The sequence below is a fragment of the Fomitiporia mediterranea genome, assembly GCF_000271605.1.
Source record: "Fomitiporia mediterranea MF3/22 unplaced genomic scaffold FOMMEscaffold_14, whole genome shotgun sequence".
NCBI lineage: Eukaryota > Fungi > Basidiomycota > Agaricomycetes > Hymenochaetales > Hymenochaetaceae > Fomitiporia > Fomitiporia mediterranea.
This window is the reverse complement of record NW_006760399.1, coordinates 287,572-306,715: the sequence shown is the minus strand read 5'-3', so window position 1 is coordinate 306,715 and position 19,144 is coordinate 287,572. Positions and strand designations below refer to the sequence as shown.

Sequence of the window (19,144 nt, the reverse complement as noted above, 5' to 3'; positions counted from 1 at the left end):
AAGTACTCTACTACCAACCTACTAGGCTACACTTGCAGCTTGACTAAAGTAGGACTCCTCTACCCTCTCACTATACAAGTCTACAAGTCTTACCCTCTATACTCTATTCTGTTACTATTCCTAAGGATTAGGACTAGTAAAGTGAGTATATCTTACAAACATGTAGGACATAATAGCAAACGAATAACTAAGTAAACAAAATAATATTCAGACATATAACTGGGAAATAATCTAGGCAAGCTAAGAAATGGCACATATTCCTAAAGTGATCTACACTAGACACACAAAGCACTTGCTAAAATTAAAAGAAGTAATGGATGTAACAGTAATCAAAACATTAATCCTTTCAAATAAAACAAGATAATGTTAATCATAATGAACAAAAATGAGCAATACACTCAAAATAAATGAAATAAATTCATATTTCATAACAAATGCACACATATATTCAGCAAATAAAGCAAATATAATAATTAAAACAATACCAAACAGAATTTGATACAAAATAAATGATAAATGAACAAATATTACAATATACAATGAAAAATAGAACTGCAAAACACACTATTTCATCTATCTACAAAATAAAAACAATGAACACATACTATAATTGTACAAAGCATTACACTGATTAAACAAAGTAATAGCTATACTATTGGGATTACAATTGCAAGAATCCACAATTAGCATTACTATTGAAATGAACAATACAGACACACATATAACAAGAACCTATGTGATTTACCTAATAACAATACATCATACTGTAAAGGTTGTTCTGGATGTGTTAAAATACATACAAGCAGACAATACATTCATGATATATGATATAATGCACCAAGTCACATAGCAGAATGTGCAGCCAGATATAAAAAGAAAACAAATAAAAATACCTCTTTAACCTCAGCATAAAGCAATCTGGCAATTATAGACTAGGAATCTATATTACAAAATTCAGACAATGTGATGCCTCAATCTGACAGCATAAAATCAGTTTATTACTGAGTGTACATAACATATACAGTAATATACAGATGTGGACAGTAATGATGAATGAAGGACATCATATACATTACATATAAACTTCATTAGCATGAATTAATTCACCAAAAGTACAAACAAATACTTTATTGGTACAAACTACTTTGCCAAAAGTTAAAATAAAACAGAATTCCATGATATTAAAGTAATACTATACTAGTAACAAACAATACAGTCAATGTGATCAAATAAACATATCATCCAATTGAATAGTAAACAATACTATTGGATAGATAAATGTTACAATCAAATAAAGATCAATTAACTATTGAATAACATGGCCAAACAAAAACAATAGATCTCTTAATATTAAAGAAAGAAACAAACGAACCATTGTGATAACTATTGTTATACACACATATATACAAATACAAAACGGCTGAAGAGATTCTACAGGTCTCTAAAGTGTTAATAGACAATTTGCAATGTATTCATTGATACATAAAACGATTTATTACAGAAACACTATTGTTATTGAACAATACAATACAGACAAACTTTGAAACAACTTCGAATATATTTAATAACATCAAATAAACTTATTAAATAATGTTGGACGAATGTAACACACAGTGGACTTACAGACGAAACATCTACATGATGTAATTATCATTATAAACATTACATCTATGCATAACACGTATGTGAACAAAAGAATAGATGAACGAACAGACGAATAAAGTAAACAATAATGATAATATACAATTGACAGTACATACTGCAAATCAAACATCTTATAGAATATCTATTAAGAGTTTGAAGGGGAGTGTTAACATTAGCAATCAGCATGCTCATAATGTCTCGGATAGCATACATATATGCTGTCATAAGTATGTCATTACAACAGAACATACTGAATTGAGACATGCATCCAAAACATAGATATCATTAGTATAAATAGTACTCTAATTAACAGACAATGAAGCTAAACAAACAAAGAGCAGAGTCCACTACACCCCTTGTTGTGTGATTCCCCTCTAAGATGCCTTAGGATTTAGGCAGGCTAACAGTATGTCTCAGATGTAGGATGTATGATGGAAGGTATTCCATCATTGTTTGTCATTGCTTGTAATGTAGTTTATATCATCTGAGACATACACTCATGTAGTCTTGTCTTAACACATGGACAACACTAAAACAAGTGTACATGATATTGCAAGTCTTTTCTCTACCAACAAGCTGTCAAACAGTAACACTGAGCTTGAGGAGTACTTCTCTATGAAGCAGGAACAGTTATGGACAGACTATGACCCTGTCAAATGGTGGGCTGGCCAATGTGCTCAGTTTCCTTTACTATCACTATTTGCTCAGGATATACATTGTATTCCAGGTATGTTGTTCTTTGTATCATTTTCAAATAATATTCAGGTCTGTTTTACAGGTTCTTCTGTTACTGTTGAATGGATCTTCTCATCTGGACAAGATACTATTACTTTTTGTTGTTCAAGCCTTTGCCCTAGAACTATTAGGGACTTGATGATAGTAAAGCATACTTTGAAGGCAGTGAACAAGTCTATTTAGTTATATTCAATATCTATAGTAACTATGCTACCTATATACCTTCTTTGTAAGTGTATACACTGTATACACTGTATATGCTACTAGCATATTGTATAGCTCCCCCAGACTCTACATTTACACATGTAAGTGTATATGCTACACACAGAGCACTACTTATATAGTCTTTATATACATTAATATGTCTTACTTAAACATTGTAATTCAATTACAAGCTTTACAATTACTTTATAATGTATAAACAATACATATGTTACTTCACAAAGTCTATAAGAAATTACAAGAAATGTGACTTTTTCCTGATACATACATGCAGAACCCTAATGCTCATACTAAACACTTACTTACTTTTTTTGTACCATTAGTACTATATTACATGTTTTCACCACAACTAATGGGCAAAGAAAGCCCTATCTCTACCAAAAAAGCAATAACATATTAAATAATAAATAGAATAGGGACTCCAGGAGAGGGTTGTAAGGTAAGCATCTGATTCTTTAGGATTTGTCTACACAATCTCTGATTGTGCACACGAGTCATGACACTGCTACTGTCACCGCTGACACCATTCAACAACCCAGAAAGCTCTACAGAATATTCTAACCTATAGTGCCATAACAGCCAGTTTTCCGCCTAGGGCACAGACTTTCTCAAAGCCATCCTCTGCATGCCCTCATGAGCTAGATACATATAGACCCCTTTTACAGCGCTCCTTCGTCATGAAGGGCACTGGGTAAATGGTTCGGCTATCTGTATTTTCAAGCTAAACGATTGCGGACCGAGACCCGGTAGAGTATTTAAGGCAAGTAAACATGAGTGGCAACGTATTGCGGATTTCGCATGGTACGGCTTCCCGTGCTGTTGTCCATCCCGTTCTGTCTAAGCCTGAATCGGATAATTCCTATCACATCCTAACAAGGTAACTGGCCAGCGGATGAACTAGGTATATGGAACTTTCTCTTAGTGGGTATCTTGAGAAGACCATCGATATTGCGATCATTTAGAAGCAAAGCTCATGTTCATCTGGCGCTTCCCCAAGCCCGTCCGCAGCTTATCTTTCTTCGTTCGACTACCGGAGCTCATTTTTATTCACGCATGCCGTCGTGTGCGTGTTGTATTATATCAAAGTACGTTTGCAATTACGCAATTTTTGCAGAAACGTAGCCAGTTCTTACAGGATCGCGTAGAATCGAGCAAATTTTTTGCATTTTCAAGTGACATGAATGCCTTTTCCCCCTCTGGTCCTCTGACCCGAATGGCCGCAAAACGATAGACTGCCCTATAATGTCTTCCTGAGCACCTCAGCTAGGTCAACTATTGACTTAAGTTCCGGACTCGCTCTTCGACACGAGTTCCGTGCCGTCTAATGCCGTGTTCTTCTGAGTGCATCTAGTCCTAACACCAATCTGCGACTTGCACATTCTTTCCGGATTCCGGGGTGGGGTAGTCCCCATCTTGCTCTTCTGTACAACCTGGCTTGGATGGAACAATAGGTTTTCCAGAAGGACTTGCCCTGGGCCGGCGGAACTTCGGAGTATTGATCTAAGACTGGGTTTGTCAGTTTATACATAATAGTATATATGCAACCGTCGTTCATCTCCCCTTCAGCTTTTTGTACCCCGTACTGGTCTTCTGTGACTGTCTTATCCCTTTCAGTCATGGCTGACAAGTTCGTCTCCTTCGCCGACGTCGACATCGAGATGAAAGGAACGAAGCATGAGGAGGAACCATCCGTCTCTGTCATCTCTGCAGTCAACACGCCGGCCACCTCTGGGTTCACTACGCCAATGGGAATGCGGACACCGGAGGATGAACTTGAGATCTACGAGTTGCCAATCATTCCTGCGGGTAATTTTACTACTGCACCTCCTGGGGCGGATAGTACTACTTCGAACTTTCTTGAGGATACCAAGAAACAGCGTCGCATGGAGCTCATGAGTTTTTGTGCGCTTCTGTGGGCAATTTTTATGGAAGGGTGGAACGACGGGTCTAATGGCCCGATGCTTCCTGCTATGCAGAGTCACTACCATGTAAGCTGCTTCTGCTCTTTCTTCAGAACGTGATATAAGTATTGAGAATGTACACCGCAGATTGGTTATACTGTCGTCTCAACGATCTTCGTGTTGAACTGTGTCGTGAGCACCTTCACGGTGTTAACGCTCAATTAACGCCTTACGCGACATACTTATCCTTAGGGATTTGTCTCTGGTGCAGTCGCGAACATCAAGTTGGTCCAAAAGATCGGGTTTGGAGCTGTAATAAGATCTCGTTTGTTGAAACGTGGAGACATAGGCTAAAGGAAATTCTTATAGACACTAGCCATCGGGGCTAGCTGTCAAGCAGTGGCTTACGCCATTCAAGCACCCGCCCCACCGTTCCCTCTCTTTGCCATTGCCTACATTTTCTCGGGCTTTGGGATTTCCTTGCAGGTAGGCACTCTGAGCTTCTTCACGAAGTTACTTCCTCACTTTGTTGCAGAATGCTGGTGCCATCGTGTTCGTAATCAATCTAAAGAATAGTTCGGCCAAGATGGGAGTCTTGCAGGCGATTTATGGATTAGGAGCGCTTGTTTCTCCTTTAGTAGCAACAAAGTTCTCTTCTATGCCGCACTGGTCATATCATTACTTTGTATCATTGAGCGGAGCCATCGTCAACATTGTTGTATTATGCCTTGTATTCCGCTTCCAACATATGGACAGTTCGTTTTGTCATTTGGCCTTGTGTATGTTCTGGTTTTGCTGACACTACTTTTTAGCGATCCTTCGCAAGTCAGGCCAGGTCGTCCGCGACTCCACCAGCTCACCAAAGGGAGGATTATATGGCCAAATTTTCAAATTGAAAGTGGTCCATCTTCTCGCGTTCTTTGCTCTCGTCTATGTAGGAGCGGAAGTCACTCTTGGCGGGTGGATTGTTACCTTTGTCATGGACAAGCGTCATGGAGGTACTTCTTCTGGATACCTGTCGTCTGGATTTTTCGCTGGTTTGTCCGTTGGACGTCTGGCCCTTCTCTGGTTCAACAAACTGGTGTGTCATCTCCTTCATAACTCTTGCTGTAGATCTAAACATGGCTCTTAGATAGGTGAACGGCGTGTAATTTACGTCTACGTCTCCCTCTGCATTGCGTAAGGACGAGAACCATCTTGTCAAATCTTATTGTTAATCATGGCATAGACTCGAAATAACAATTTGGTGCGTCCCATCGCTCATCGGGAATGCGATCGCCGTAGCCTTCATTGGCTTCCTACTCGGACCAATCTACCCTATTATTACGAACGTCGCTGGCCGACTTGTCCCGCATTGGTTGCTCAACGGTGCGGTAGGTTGGATAGGTGGTTTTGGACAGATGGGATCCGCGTTGCTCCCGTTCATTACTGGTGCACTGTCATCAAGGTTTGGTGTTATGAGCTTGCAACCACTGTGCGTAAGACCTTTCTTCCGTGCAACTGCTGAGAGAATTTTGACTAACTCGATTTTTAATTATCCTGTAGGATTGTAACAGCAATGAGTGCGATGATGGTACTTTGGGCGGCAGTCCCACCCGATGTCCGTCGTTCGGAGTAAAAAAGTCAACTAATCGTCATCCCAAGGTTATTTGGCTTTCTGGACCTGCGTATCATGTTTTTGGAACAAGAAATTCTCGTAAAAAGCTCCTATTAGCTCGACGTTTTCCGACAAGATGTATCATTTCCTCTCCGATTTGCCGTATGCAAGTGTTTCATCAACCCTTCGATTTTTAGAGCGAAGAGCCGAATATGCTGGCTGTCTATTTCTCACTCAGGACCTTACAGGGGTGGATCATAATTCGATGCTTTTGAAAATGATACTTCCTTCAAAATGCCTCCAGACAAGGTCGTCTCTGTCCTTTCCAGATTCATCTCCACTTTGTAGAGGAGCAGGCATAAGAGGGTATTCGCAGTTGTTTGGGATGTCAAGTTGAGTCTAAAGGAGAGTAAAGATGGTTTAGACAGGTGAACAGCAAGCATCACGAAAAAGTAAAAGCCAAACCTGTGTATATCGGTGCTTAATTCGTACTCTTCGGCTATTCTATGTTCATTTTGTAGCACTCTATAATAATGTAGTTCAATAAGGAGTGGAAAATGTGGTTCCCGGTACTATTGAGTTGTTTTAGAAGAGCATATTGCAAAAGCATCCTTGGGACAAGAATAGTGGCGAGAAAACATAGAAATGTGATATTCGGTAACTCGGTCCGCCAACCTTACTGTCACTTACATACTCCAAGATTTGTCAAAGAGTCTGGGTCCGAGTCAGAGCGGAAACACAAAATTGTTGTGTCAAACGCATCAAAAGTCTAATGACCATATTGAGAATTTTAATTACTCTTCTAAATTTAATACTACTATATGTGGAAGTACTAATTATATAATTTGAAAAAGAGAAAGACTTGCGTCGTCTGACGTCTCGACCCGAAGTCCGAAACTCTCAGCATGCCTTTTACCGTCACCTCTTGCAGTTACCGTGCATTCCGTTTGTGGGCTAGCCTTCATTCATTCATTCATTCAGTTTTCTGGCTGCGACAAATCTCACGTACCATGCTTACGGCGCAATAGATGGCGATGACTCACTAAATCGCCTAGGACCGATCAGGACGCTGGTTCTAATTTGCTCACAGCAAATATTACTATCCCGAGAAACTAGAATGCAACACAAAGTATTAATGATGACAGCGCTCAGGGGACTACTGTGCTTCGATTAATTCAAATCCAAGTACTACAGCGGTAGACTATCTGGTTCAGTTCATATCTATTTCATCTACAGCAAATCAGATCAACCGTGTCTGCACACTCAGTGTACAGTTGTCATCTGTATGACTAAAGCTTGTCAGAAGTTGCTTGAAACTACTGTCTACGCAAAAATCGGACTGTGTAAAATTTGTTGGACACTCTCTGTCGGGTAAACTTTCTATTGAATTTAGCCAAACCTTGTAGGGTGTACCCCTTGGTTCCCAGAACCATGCTAGCACTCGGTGTAGCAGAGGCAACACGTGTTCGTTGGCGCTTTCTCCACATAGTCCTCATCCTGATGAACCCCACATACCTTTCGTTGCTCGCTTGCCAAGAATGTACATACTGACAGTAAGGCATTATGGATTCGTCAAGGACAGTCTGGTAATCCTTCCTCCTTCCTTTCCCCGTGAAAAATTTAACGCCACTTTCTTCTCTGGGTAGTTTATATTACGGTTTGAGTGTTCTGGTCCAGCTGAACCGGTATCTGTCAAAGCATATCTTGAAGTTCCGGAAAGGAAGATCCGTGCCGTCGAGCATGGTCTTCTGTGTACGTCAAATCCCTACATCGATTCGGCGATGCGCATATTCATTTTGGTCTCGAACTTCACAGACTCCGATCTTGGATTTCAGTACATTCGGATGGAATGAAAGTTAACTCTTTAGGTATGTGTCGGACCGAGGCTTTCTTACTTCTACTTGTCTGCTATAAGAGAGTTCTCCCTATACTTCTCCACCTTTCAACGAACTCATCGTCACTTATACTTCTAGTTGCACCTCTGCAATTGCCACTGTCTAGCCTCCAATGGCGGAAAACTTTGTCTCCTTCGCTGACATCGACATCGAGAAGAAGGGAAAGGATGATTTCGAAGAGCCGACCGTTTCTGTCTTGTCTGCATCGACGACTCCAGTTACTTCTGGATTCACTACACCGGTCGGGATGTTGACACCCAAAGACGAGCCTGAAATTTTCGAGCTCCCAGTTGTCTCAGAAGGAGTCCCCACTCCTGCGTCTTCTATTATACAGACTCCGACACTGGTCCCCGATGATTCGAAGAAGCAACGTCGAACGGAAATCATATGCTATTGCACTCTTCTGTGGGAACATTTCATGGAAGGATGGAATGACGGTTCTGTTGGTCCATTACTTCCGTCTATGCAGAACCACTATCATGTCAGTTCCTTGCAACTTTCAAGTCACTTGACATGTCATTCCTCTTTCTAACCATCTCAACCTTGAAGGTCGGTTACACCATAGTCTCCATGATTTTCGTACTCAATTGCATCGTAAGTATTTCAGCTGCAATGTTATTAGTTCGCGAACACTTCACGAGACATACCGGTCAGGGGTTCCTTTCAGGAGCCATTGCAAATATTAGACTTGTCCAAAAACTCGGGTTTGGAACGGTAATAAAATATTTGCTCGATGATACCTTGAGCTGACATTCGTCTCACAGACGTTGATAGTCGGTGCGGTCTCTCATGCCATTGCATATTGCATCCAGGCCCCGACTCCGCCTTTCCCTGTCTTTGCTTTTGCATACATATTCTCCGGATTCGGAATTGCCCTGCAAGTAAGATATGCCCAAATTCTTACGAGTTGTGATCCCACTGATGTTTGTCGCAGAATGCCAATGCCACGGTTTTTGTTATAAATCTTAGGAACAGCTCGGCGAAGATAGGAATTCTGCAGGCTGCCTACGGGTTGGGTGCTCTCGTCTCCCCTTTGGTTGCGACAAAGTTCTCTTCGATGCCTCACTGGTCCTATCATTACTTCGTATCGCTAGGTGGGTCTGTCATCAATCTAATTGCGTTATGCCTTGTCTTCCGCTTCCAGCACATGGACGGTTCGTTCCTTACGTCATGTTATGCACGCTTTTGACTAATTGTCATGACTAGTGGTGCTCCGAAAGGCCGGTCAAATCGTCGTAGATCATGGTAGTGCATCAAGACGAGGCTTGTATGGCCAGGTGTTCCGGTTGAAAGTCGTCCATCTGCTCGCATTTTTCGCGCTTGTCTACGTCGGAATCGAAGTCACTATTGGCGGCTGGATTGTAACTTTCGTACTAGACGAGCGGAATGGCGGCGCGTCATCCGGTTACCTATCATTCGGATTCTTTGCTGGGCTGACCACTGGTCGTCTGGCTCTTCACTGGTTTAGCCGAGTGGTAAGGTTATAATTCCAAGATAAGATTAAAATAGCTAAAGAACGGACTCAGGTCGGCGATCGGCGAGTTGTATATCTGTACACGGTTCTCTGTATTGCGTGAGTTTGCACAACTATATCGTAATACGTGCTAACTGTTTTCATAAGACTCGAAATTACTATTTGGTGTATCCCATCTCTAATTGGAAACGCCATCGCCGTTGCTTTGATTGGATTCTTGCTCGGTCCGATCTATCCCATCATCACCAATGTCGCTGGCAGACTCGTTCCGCACTGGCTACTTAACGGAGCAGTCGGTTGGATTGGTGGTCTCGGACAAATGGGCTCTGCCCTCCTCCCATTCGTAACAGGTGCACTGTCCTCAAAATTCGGCGTAATGAGCTTGCAACCTCTGTGAGTACCAAATTCCTATATGCTGACTCCGGAATTAATTTTGGAAATAATTGTAGGATCTTGAGCGCTTTATGCTCAATGTTGATTCTTTGGGCCGCAGTCCCTCCTGATGTCCGGCGTTCAGAGTAATCCGCCACAAAAAGTGCCTTTGCAAAGCCTTAGAATGGTCCTTGTTGGATCACCGATTGTATTGGCCTCTTTATCTCAAGGTTGTTAAATTTTTGTCGTGTCCTTTTATTTTATGTAAGCCGACGGGTCAATTCTCAGTTTTAATAGAACTTTTATTCCCTCGAATATGGAATTTTTCTTTACGTAACCATGATGATCATGACATTTTCTTTCTAAAGTAGGTAAACGTGTACATAGTCATGAAAAAATGAACGGATGCTTTCTTTGTAGTTGCCGGCATTCACGTAAAGCGCATCACTCTAGGCAGCGCATATTTGAATCGGTATGTGTACTCGCTCGGGCACAGGATCTCCATCGCATACGCCTCCCAACCTTACATCTCGAGTATTCAAGAGTCCCTCGTACACGAGGCCTGACCTTGGCGGTAATAAGTGATGCGCCATGCGTGCTATGTGGCGCCAGGTGGTAGTTAAACACCATATGTTAGGCTTGCTGAGGAAAACCAATCCAGCGAACATGAATTGCGAGCCTAAGAGGTCGACAGTGTGCAGATGTGTATGACCCCTCTTTGCACCACGAGTCACGTAGCTGGTCATTTGTTTAACGATGCTTGTCCTAGTATATTCGTGATCAGTATCAAATAATACCATCTGTTGCCAATGTGAAAAGACGTCCAAGGTCGGGGCAGCGGCTGGTAAATTCCCTGTGCGACGAAAGTACGCTAGAGCAATTGCCAGTTTCATATGTAGGTCGGCAGAATCCCAAATAACACGGGAAACTGGTTGTTGTAAACACGTACTCATTGCTGAACGGAAGCAACGCATGGTGATAAATTGGTATTCTGGTCGTGGTACAATGGTGATCGTCCAGTTGTACTGGGGATTGAGGACGAGAATCATCTTCTCTTGCCCTGGAGAAAACGGAGAGCTTTCCATTTCCTCTTCTGACATTGGCCGTTTATAAGTCCATGTATCAGGATCGGTGAGATCCCAATACAGATTAGGGACGTGAGTTTCGACAAATCGACCCAACGCGTGATGGATCATGGGTAGTTCAGCGTCGTTGGCTGGGGCTGAAGTAATTATGGCTGGTAGATTCGGCTCAATCCCTGTAAAATTATTAGAAGTTAACTACGATTTCGGTTTACTTGCGTATGAGGACAACTTACGCGCTTTAGAGAGCTTGAGTCTACACGCGAGTCTCTGGTCTCCACATTGCCTCGCTTGGTGAACACGTTTAGCGTCGTTGACCTTTTGAAGCGTGGTGTTGGTCATTTTAACGAGGGTTGAGGCGATGGGTTGAAGGTGTTTGTCAAAAAGATGGAGAACTGGGTCATCAGTCTCCCTTCTTGCATTTTTATAACATCAGAAACAACGCCCAGCCACGAAACCATATTGCAGGCCACACTATCTTATCGCTAACCAGTGCACCAATAAAGAGACAAGGATGGAGGTCAAAGGGAACAAGATCGAGATGAGTAAAGAATCGAAGATTGAGAAATGCATACATGGACAAAGGGCAAGCCACGATATGTGGAAGCAGAGAAAGATGGATTTGTGGCCAGCCACTTCGCTTAAAGTTTAATGAAATACACGTGACTTGTTTATTACGTAACACAGTATGGATCGCCATTCTAATTATGGAAATTTTATCTCACAAGTTTTCTGAAATCTGAGTGTGGGCGTGTCTACGCTCACCACCGACAACGACAATGGCGACTCACGTTCTTTTCGAGTCTGCTTCCGGCTATGCCGTCTTCGAGGTCAAGCAGCATGAAGATATTGGTGCGAAGACGAAGGCTGTGCAAGAATCCATTGGCGATGTCGCGAAGTTTGGAAAAATGGTCAACCTGCTGAGCTTTTCGCCGTTCAAAACTGCCGCTCACGCGCTAGAGAATGCGAACGACATTTCGGAGGGTATGATCATTACCTCTAGACTTTTATTGGAAGATATCTCATCTATTTTATTCAGGTATACTCAGCGAGCACCTCAAATCTCTCTTAGAGCTAGTCCTATCGAAGGCGGCAAAAAAGTCGTCTGTCAAGCTTGGAGTATCTGAAGCTGGTCTTGGGTCATCAATTAAAGCAGCCCTTGGGATCGATTGTGATGCATCGGAACGTTCACAGGAGCTTACTCGCGGTATTCGTCTGCATGCGCCAAAACTCCTGAAGGGTATGCAAGCCGACGACTTAACGAAAGCACAACTCGGTCTCGGTCACTCATACTCGCGGGCAAAGGTCAAATTCAATGTTAACCGGATGGACAACATGATCATTCAGGCCATTGCCCTCCTCGACCAACTCGATAAGGATGTAAACTTGTTTGCAATGCGCGTACGGGAATGGTACGGTTACCACTTTCCGGAGCTCGTCAAACTTGTGCCCGATAATTATCAATACGCTTGTGCAGTTCTTCTTATTGGCGATAAGGAGAAACTTGATGAAGCTAAGTTACCCGATCTCGTAACGTTATTAGACGACGATTCCACTCGAGCACAGAACGTACTTGATGCCGCACGCGGCTCAATGGGTGCTTCGTTATCCGAAATCGATATGATAAACATTTCAGCATTCGCGAACCGGGTCGTCTCTCTCGCCGACTATCGAAAATCATTAACTGGCTATTTGACGGAGAAGATGAACCTCGTCGCTCCAAGTCTTACCGCATTATTGGGAGAACGGATCGGTGCACGACTAATAAGTCATGCGGGAAGTTTGACGAACCTAAGCAAATACCCTGCCAGTACCGTACAGATTCTGGGTGCGGAAAAGGCACTTTTCCGAGCATTAAAGACAAAAGGCAACACTCCAAAGGTGTGCTATGGTTATGCTCGTACATCACAATAGGATGTATGCTAATAGCAATGTTATTAGTACGGGCTACTCTATCATTCCTCCTTCATTGGTCGTGCTGGACCCAAGCACAAGGGTCGTATTTCCCGCTTTCTCGCAAACAAAACTTCGATAGCGTCTCGAATAGACTGCTTTGCAGGTACAACTTCATTTCCTCTCACCGAATTCCTATGACTCATATGGCCTGTAGACAATCCAACCGCCAAGTTCGGCGATGCCCTCCGAGCGCAAGTCGAAGAGCGTTTAGCATTCTTCGAAAAAGGAGAGCCTCCGTCGAAGAACGCAGACGTCATGCGAAAAGTCCTCGCGTCCATACGAATTGATGACGACGAATCGGACGCGGAGATGCACGACGTAGAAACTATTCCCCTTCCGTTGATCGAACCGTCGCCAGGGAAGGAAAAGAAAAAGGCGAAGAAAGAGAGTGCCGAGAACGAGGAGAAACAAAAGAAGAAAAAGGAGAAGAAGAAACGAAAGGCAGACGAGATGGAGGTGGACGAAGAACCAGAGGTCGTGGAAGAACAGGCGATAAAGAAGGTGAAATTATCGAAAGAAGAGAAGAAAGCACTGAAGAAAGCAAAGAAAGAAGCTGCAAAGAAGGAGGCAGAAAAGGTCAGATAAACTACTATGCTATTTTGCTCATACTGACGATTTCTTACGCAGAACGGAAAGGTCGAAGAAAAAAAGGAGAAAAAAGAGAAGAAAAAAGAGAAAAAGAAGAATAGGCCTGTTGGTAGCGACAGTGAATAATCGCCTTGCCTCTTTTCTCTGTTTCTTCCTTCGTTTCGCGTCTATTTTATTTCTTCTCTTTGTTCAACCTTGTTCTTTGCAATATTTTTTGGCTTTCTGTATCGCTTAGCTCAATGTCCACAACATGGATCATTATTTCTGAACGGAGGGATTAACTTCCGTATAAGCGTTCTATGCTTGCAATGAATTCGAGCGGATTCCGTATTCATCGCGACTTTGCTCTATTTCATCACTGCGCGAAACCCAGTCAGGAGCACCTACCTAAGCTCCACAGGACAGGAATTGACTCTGTATCTTACGACACAATGACCGGACTTTGATTGCCGTCCGTAAGGCAGTTCCAAAAACCAAACTAAGCATCAAGGTGACATTACAGCACCTGTCACCAATTGTGCTTCCTATAAAAAAATCCGAGTCTCAATCCGGCGCGTAAAATTACTGTCTTCAATAGTTTTATTCCGGACATATTACACTACTACATTTGATGATAGCAACAAAAGGACATGTCCCCAGATAAAGACAACTATCTCTATCATAAAAGTCTAAAGACCATTTGACGTGAGCAATCCAAGTACAAACAATCATAACTGAGGGATGATGCCAAAGGATGGGAGCGAGCAAGAGTGTATGATGCATAAAGGAGTACATGGAGCAACGATGTGTGATGCGTACAGTGATTAAAGGGTCCTTGTATCGAATAGAATATGAGCGCCGAGATGAGAATGAGACGACGATGTTCCAACGACGAAAGCAATTCGAGAATGATACAAAGAGAGATTAGAAAGGAACGCGAGAACAAAACCGACAGCAAATAAGTTAAAACCATCATTGCGTGAAAGCGGCTCCACACGCTTTTTCACCAGCTCTCCACTCTTCCTCTTCAACGTGTCCGATAGTACGACAAATAGGACATGATACTTCGACAACACCGTCTTCGCCACGTCCATCCCATCCCGCAACACGACCTGCATCAACAAGGCAGGCCGGATGGAAGCGGTGCGCGCATAGAGGTTCATTGTTCGCAGAGCCATCGCGTCGGACGGCAAGTTTCTCCAACATGTCTTCCGGCCAATGAGGCAACGGATCATCATCCGTCGGAGCAAGACTACAACTAACTTCATCACAACGCAATCCCGCTTCGCGTTCACGCTTCTCAATGCGTTCACGCAGTGTAAGACCTGGAGGAGGAGGAACCGTCCATTCCTTCCGTTCGCGCGGTCGTGCAGGTGCTGAATGCCGCCGCTCAGCGCCTCTCGGACCTGTAGCTCCTTGGCCTGCATTGCCGGTAGTCCCTTGGGCACCGAAGGGCATGGGAAAGTGCGGTTGAGTGAATATTTCAAAGAAGGTAACGCCGGTCCCCATGCCCTGTCTACCTGCACCGGTATCTTGCCGATTTCCATCAGCAGAGGTAGCTCCTGCGGCGCCAGATGCATTAGCAGGAGTTGCGGTAGGAACAGTGCCCGCACTTCCGTTGGCTTGCCCGGTAGGCTGACCATCGCGTTGTTCAAAGGCAGGACCATTAGGCCCATGCGCAACGAAGAAGTCTACATCTACGGTAGTCAATTCACCTGCATCAAGGTCAAACATTCCATGGGTCATACCAAACTGCCATGTGCCACGTTGCTCCCCTTCCTGGCCCTGTTGCGACTCCTGACGTTGACCTTCTGGACGTTCGTGCTCATTAGGAATCCGAAAATGCAAGACACCAGATTGCAAGTTCGGAGCTGGTGCTCCTTCATGCTGCACTGCTGGTTGACCTTGCGGATGTTCGGGTTGCTGTGGCTGCAGCTGCCCTCGCTGCATAGTCGCCAATGCTTCTTGTAGATGAGCATGAAGACGGGCAACGTCTGGAAAGTTATTAGGTCGTGACTCTGCTCCCTGTTGCGGCTGAGGTTGAGGCTGAGGTCGATGCTGCCCGTCAGTCTGAAGCTGCTGATGGAATGGGAAAAGCGGATGAACATTAGGATGAAATGGTTGCCCAGCTTGAACAGGAATTTCCTCTCGGGGACGCGGTGCATGGTGCCGTTGGTCAGCTTGAAAGCGTGGTAGGTTGATATTTGGATGCACAAAAGGTCCTTGTTGCCGCCTTCCCGGAGGGGGTGGAATCGGTTGAACGTGGAAACGAGGTCGTGGACCTCTAACGCCAAAATTCGTCGCCCCGGCTTGGGGTGGAGTGCTTGCAGTTTGATGTATTTGAGGAGGAACATGTAGCAAATTCAGTCCAGGGAACCTTGCAGTAGCATTAGCTTCTGGCGAAGGCCCAGGAGGTCTTGGAATCGGCCCTGGAGAGTTTGCGCTCTCTAATTCATGCATGATCCACTGAGGACCGATGTTGGAACCCGTATGAATAGTCCATTGAGGTCGATTCGGCCCTTCCCCTGGCGTCGCCGCTCCAGCCGTCCTGGGTACATTCTGCTGCCGCTGTTCTTGTAGAGCTTGAGCTGGCGTCTGGGCCCTCTGCGTTGGCTGTCTCGCCTGTGGTAATCGATATGTCAAGTTCTCCGGATCGACGTTAAACCGACACACAGGACAAGTCGTCTGACCGGGACGCGAGAACCAGGGAAGGAGGCACGAGGAATGGAACACATGGGCACACGGCAGTGATACAACCTTCGGAAGTGATGCAAGATCATTCACCTTGTCCACTTTCACTTCCTTGTCCTTTTCATTTCCTTCAGCCGTATCACGCCCAGATACAGACGCAGAAGACTCAGAGGCGACTGCCGATTCAGGATGATCTGGCGTCTCCTCTGTCATGCCGTCAAAAGAATTATTAGTATGAGATGTTAAAGAATACGTAAATGAACTATCGGTACCTTCCGAGTTTGCAATGTTTGAGCCGCTGGTCGAAGCCGAAGACCAGGAATCAGTGTGATCTAAGGTAGCAGCCTCTCCATTGCTTTGAGGCAGCACTTCATTTTTGTCCTGTTGCGAAGAAGCCCCAAATTTGTCACCCTCAGCGTCTAATAGACTATCCCAACAGACTGCACATTGCGCCTCAGCACTATCAGTCCCATCAGATACATCCTCATGCACACCAGGTGCACCGCCAACGCGTTCCATTCTCTTGATGAGACTCTCGTGAACAGCCTCCATACCTGCAACGAGCCGTCTTGCACGCTCTGGATCTTCGCGATTCATATCGCTAAACATAGCCCCTAGATTGCCTCCTGCAGCACCACCCAAAAACGCACGCATCATGTTGAAGAACCAGTTCAACTCTTGCTCGCCATTGGTGCCAGGCGTACCAGGCTGAGCAGTCCCATTGTTCGCATTTACTTGAGGTGCCGCCGCTGCCGCAGGACGTGTGGCATCGTGTTGCGCTTGATCAGGAACAAAAGGCATAAATGCGGGTCGTTGGCCATTGCCATCACCCGAGCCGACGGGCTGAGCGGCACGATCGTCCGCGTTTGCTTGAAACACTGCCTCCCCTAGCGGACGCAGTGCTTCATGGTCTTCTTGACGAGTTCCAAAGGTAGAAAAAGGTACTTCCTGTCCTTGCGGGTGATCTCGTTGAGCAGGTGTCCCTTGACGTTGCTGATGTATTGAACCGAGGTTGAATAACCCGCCTCCCGGAAATCCATCCATCATCATTGCATTCTCCCCGTCGTCGATGAAGTGGAAGGTCATTCCCAGTGCCTCCCAGGGTTGTCCTTCCCGGCGCACATTGGCATCAGCAGCGTTCCCGCTTGATTGCCTCTCAGCGTTCGCCTGCTCTGACCCATTAGAGGGATGAACCTGAGGGCCACTTGTAGGAGTTCCAATCTGGATTTGGCTAGAGGTCGAACTTGCGTTTGCATCGCCATTAACTTGTGTGGGCGTCTGTCCCATAGTGCCAGCACCCATGAAGAACTGGCGAAATAATGCATTCAAGTCAAAGTTCTGACCGCTTGTTCCACCTGTGGCGAGTCCTGGAGCACCGAATAACGTATCTGTGTTCATCGGCAACCCATTGGGGCGCAACGGCGGAGGCCCATTGCGAGGCAAAGGTCGGCGGGGGCGATCTGGATGATTTCCAGATTCAGTGTTGCTAGTCGGGGTAGTAGTACGACTTGGAGTTTGCGTTGGTGTTCCAGCAGGTGTTACATACACTGATGGCGGAAGCGATGTATCAGGTCTCTGTCCAATTTCGTCACCTTCGTCCACCTCATCGCGTGTCCGTCTGAATCCCGTCCGTACAACGTCTGGGTTCGTAATCGTATGAGGATTGAGCGCTGGTGCTTCGTCGGGATCATCTTCGACTGTGGTACGATGCACACGATTAGCTGGTCCCGAAGATGGTAATTCCACATGATCATAAACAGAAACCTCTTCCGCATTTGAGGATGCTCCTTGAATACCCGATCCAGTAGCAGTAGAACCCCTAACCAACATCTCAACGTCCTCCGCATCATCCTCCGAGTCGGAAACATCGAGCAAAGCAGGCATACCAATGTCAGCGTTGTCATTTCGGATAACTCGGTGATCGCTAGTATCCTGCCTAGCGCTGCTGTTATTCTGTCCTAATGTAGTAGAGTCCGTTTGTCGAGGAGTATACACCGCCTCAGAACGGGAAATAGAACCAGAGTCGATGTCCATGCTGGCAGAAGAAGAGGCGCCAGGAGGCTGTGAAGTTTGGTTTGATGAAGCTGGGCTTCTCTGTAAGGATGAGGATAATGTTTCTAAAGGTGGCGAGGCCGATACATCAACATCTTCATGATCGTGCTGGTTATGAGCCACTGAGTCGGGCTGTGGTCTCCCAAAGAGAGTATTAAGGAGATAGTCAAACGCTCTTTCCACCGCTGGATCGAGTTGACCGCCGGTGCGGGCTCTCTGTCTTGGTCGGTTGCTGTCGTTGTGATTGTTCGTGCCTGCGTCTTGGTTGTTCATGGTAGTTGGTGGAAGAGAGGGTAGAGAACGAAGCACAACCGCCAAGTGTCGTCCGAGTCCACACGGCCACACGTTTGGGCCAATTACGCGTGCGAAAGTGGCACCAAATCCGGAAGTCTCTCAAATGTACCAGAAAGTTCTAATATTGTTCTCCTTCGTCAGCACATCGCAACTTTGCAGAATGCTGCTGACTGAGCATAGACGTGGTTACTGGCCAGGACACACGAGCGTCGTCGTCAAGAATAAGATTCTTCTTCTAACAATACTAACAATTGGCTGTCTGCAACAAGGTTCAATGACATTGGGTTGCTGACGTCACGCGTCGTGTTTATTACGTTACGTAAAACAAACATTTGCTTCCGTCTTCATCATCGACGATCTCAATTGGACTTTCCTCTCTGGATCAATTTCACAGCATATCAATAGCTTGGCATTATTCGAACCTTAAACCAACCCATACAAAATATTCTGCATTTATATTTCGTCTTTTTGCAGGAGGAGCAGCAAGTGACAAACTGGCTTAACCGCTTAACTGCGAACAAGACACCTTTTAACGCCTTGGCAGTTCTCTGGATTCTGTCCGCCCTTAAGGACCCTCCCTAGGTGCTCTTATTCTTCTGTGTGGAGAATTGAAAAAGAAAAAAATGCTAACTGCATGCAATCATACAGCAGCTTAGGTCTGA

General features: G+C 44.8%; 4 protein-coding genes across 4 annotated transcripts; 3 read left to right on the top strand and 1 right to left on the bottom strand.

The window, feature by feature from the left end:
• Positions 1-4,352: 4,352 nt before the first annotated feature.
• FOMMEDRAFT_95052 (MFS general substrate transporter) lies at positions 4,353-6,120 on the top strand (the record flags this gene model as incomplete). The annotated part of the gene is made up of 9 exons (XM_007270650.1): positions 4,353-4,589; positions 4,650-4,694; positions 4,755-4,814; positions 4,872-4,988; positions 5,038-5,257; positions 5,315-5,583; positions 5,635-5,681; positions 5,731-5,976; positions 6,048-6,120. 9 exons carry the CDS (start codon positions 4,353-4,355, stop codon positions 6,118-6,120), a joined length of 1,314 nt encoding a protein of 437 aa, XP_007270712.1.
• Positions 6,121-8,162: 2,042 nt separating this feature from the next.
• Positions 8,163-10,602, top strand: FOMMEDRAFT_142959 (MFS general substrate transporter). The gene is made up of 9 exons (XM_007270730.1): positions 8,163-8,475; positions 8,544-8,588; positions 8,649-8,708; positions 8,759-8,875; positions 8,929-9,148; positions 9,201-9,469; positions 9,521-9,567; positions 9,616-9,861; positions 9,918-10,602. Exons 1-9 carry the CDS (start codon positions 8,242-8,244, stop codon positions 9,988-9,990), a joined length of 1,311 nt encoding a protein of 436 aa, XP_007270792.1. The 5' UTR covers positions 8,163-8,241; the 3' UTR covers positions 9,991-10,602.
• A 1,096-nt stretch (positions 10,603-11,698) lies between these two features.
• On the top strand, positions 11,699-13,629 carry FOMMEDRAFT_148902 (Nop-domain-containing protein; the record flags this gene model as incomplete). Its single annotated transcript, XM_007270729.1, has 5 exons — positions 11,699-11,906; positions 11,962-12,803; positions 12,864-12,981; positions 13,033-13,454; positions 13,506-13,629. The coding sequence occupies 5 exons, from the start codon at positions 11,702-11,704 to the stop codon at positions 13,590-13,592; spliced, it is 1,674 nt and encodes a 557-aa protein (XP_007270791.1). The 3' UTR covers positions 13,593-13,629.
• A 788-nt stretch (positions 13,630-14,417) lies between these two features.
• FOMMEDRAFT_95194 (uncharacterized protein) lies at positions 14,418-14,903 on the bottom strand (the record flags this gene model as incomplete). The annotated part of the gene is made up of 1 exon (XM_007270657.1): positions 14,418-14,903. One exon carries the CDS (start codon positions 14,901-14,903, stop codon positions 14,418-14,420), a length of 486 nt encoding a protein of 161 aa, XP_007270719.1.
• Positions 14,904-19,144: the final 4,241 nt, after the last annotated feature.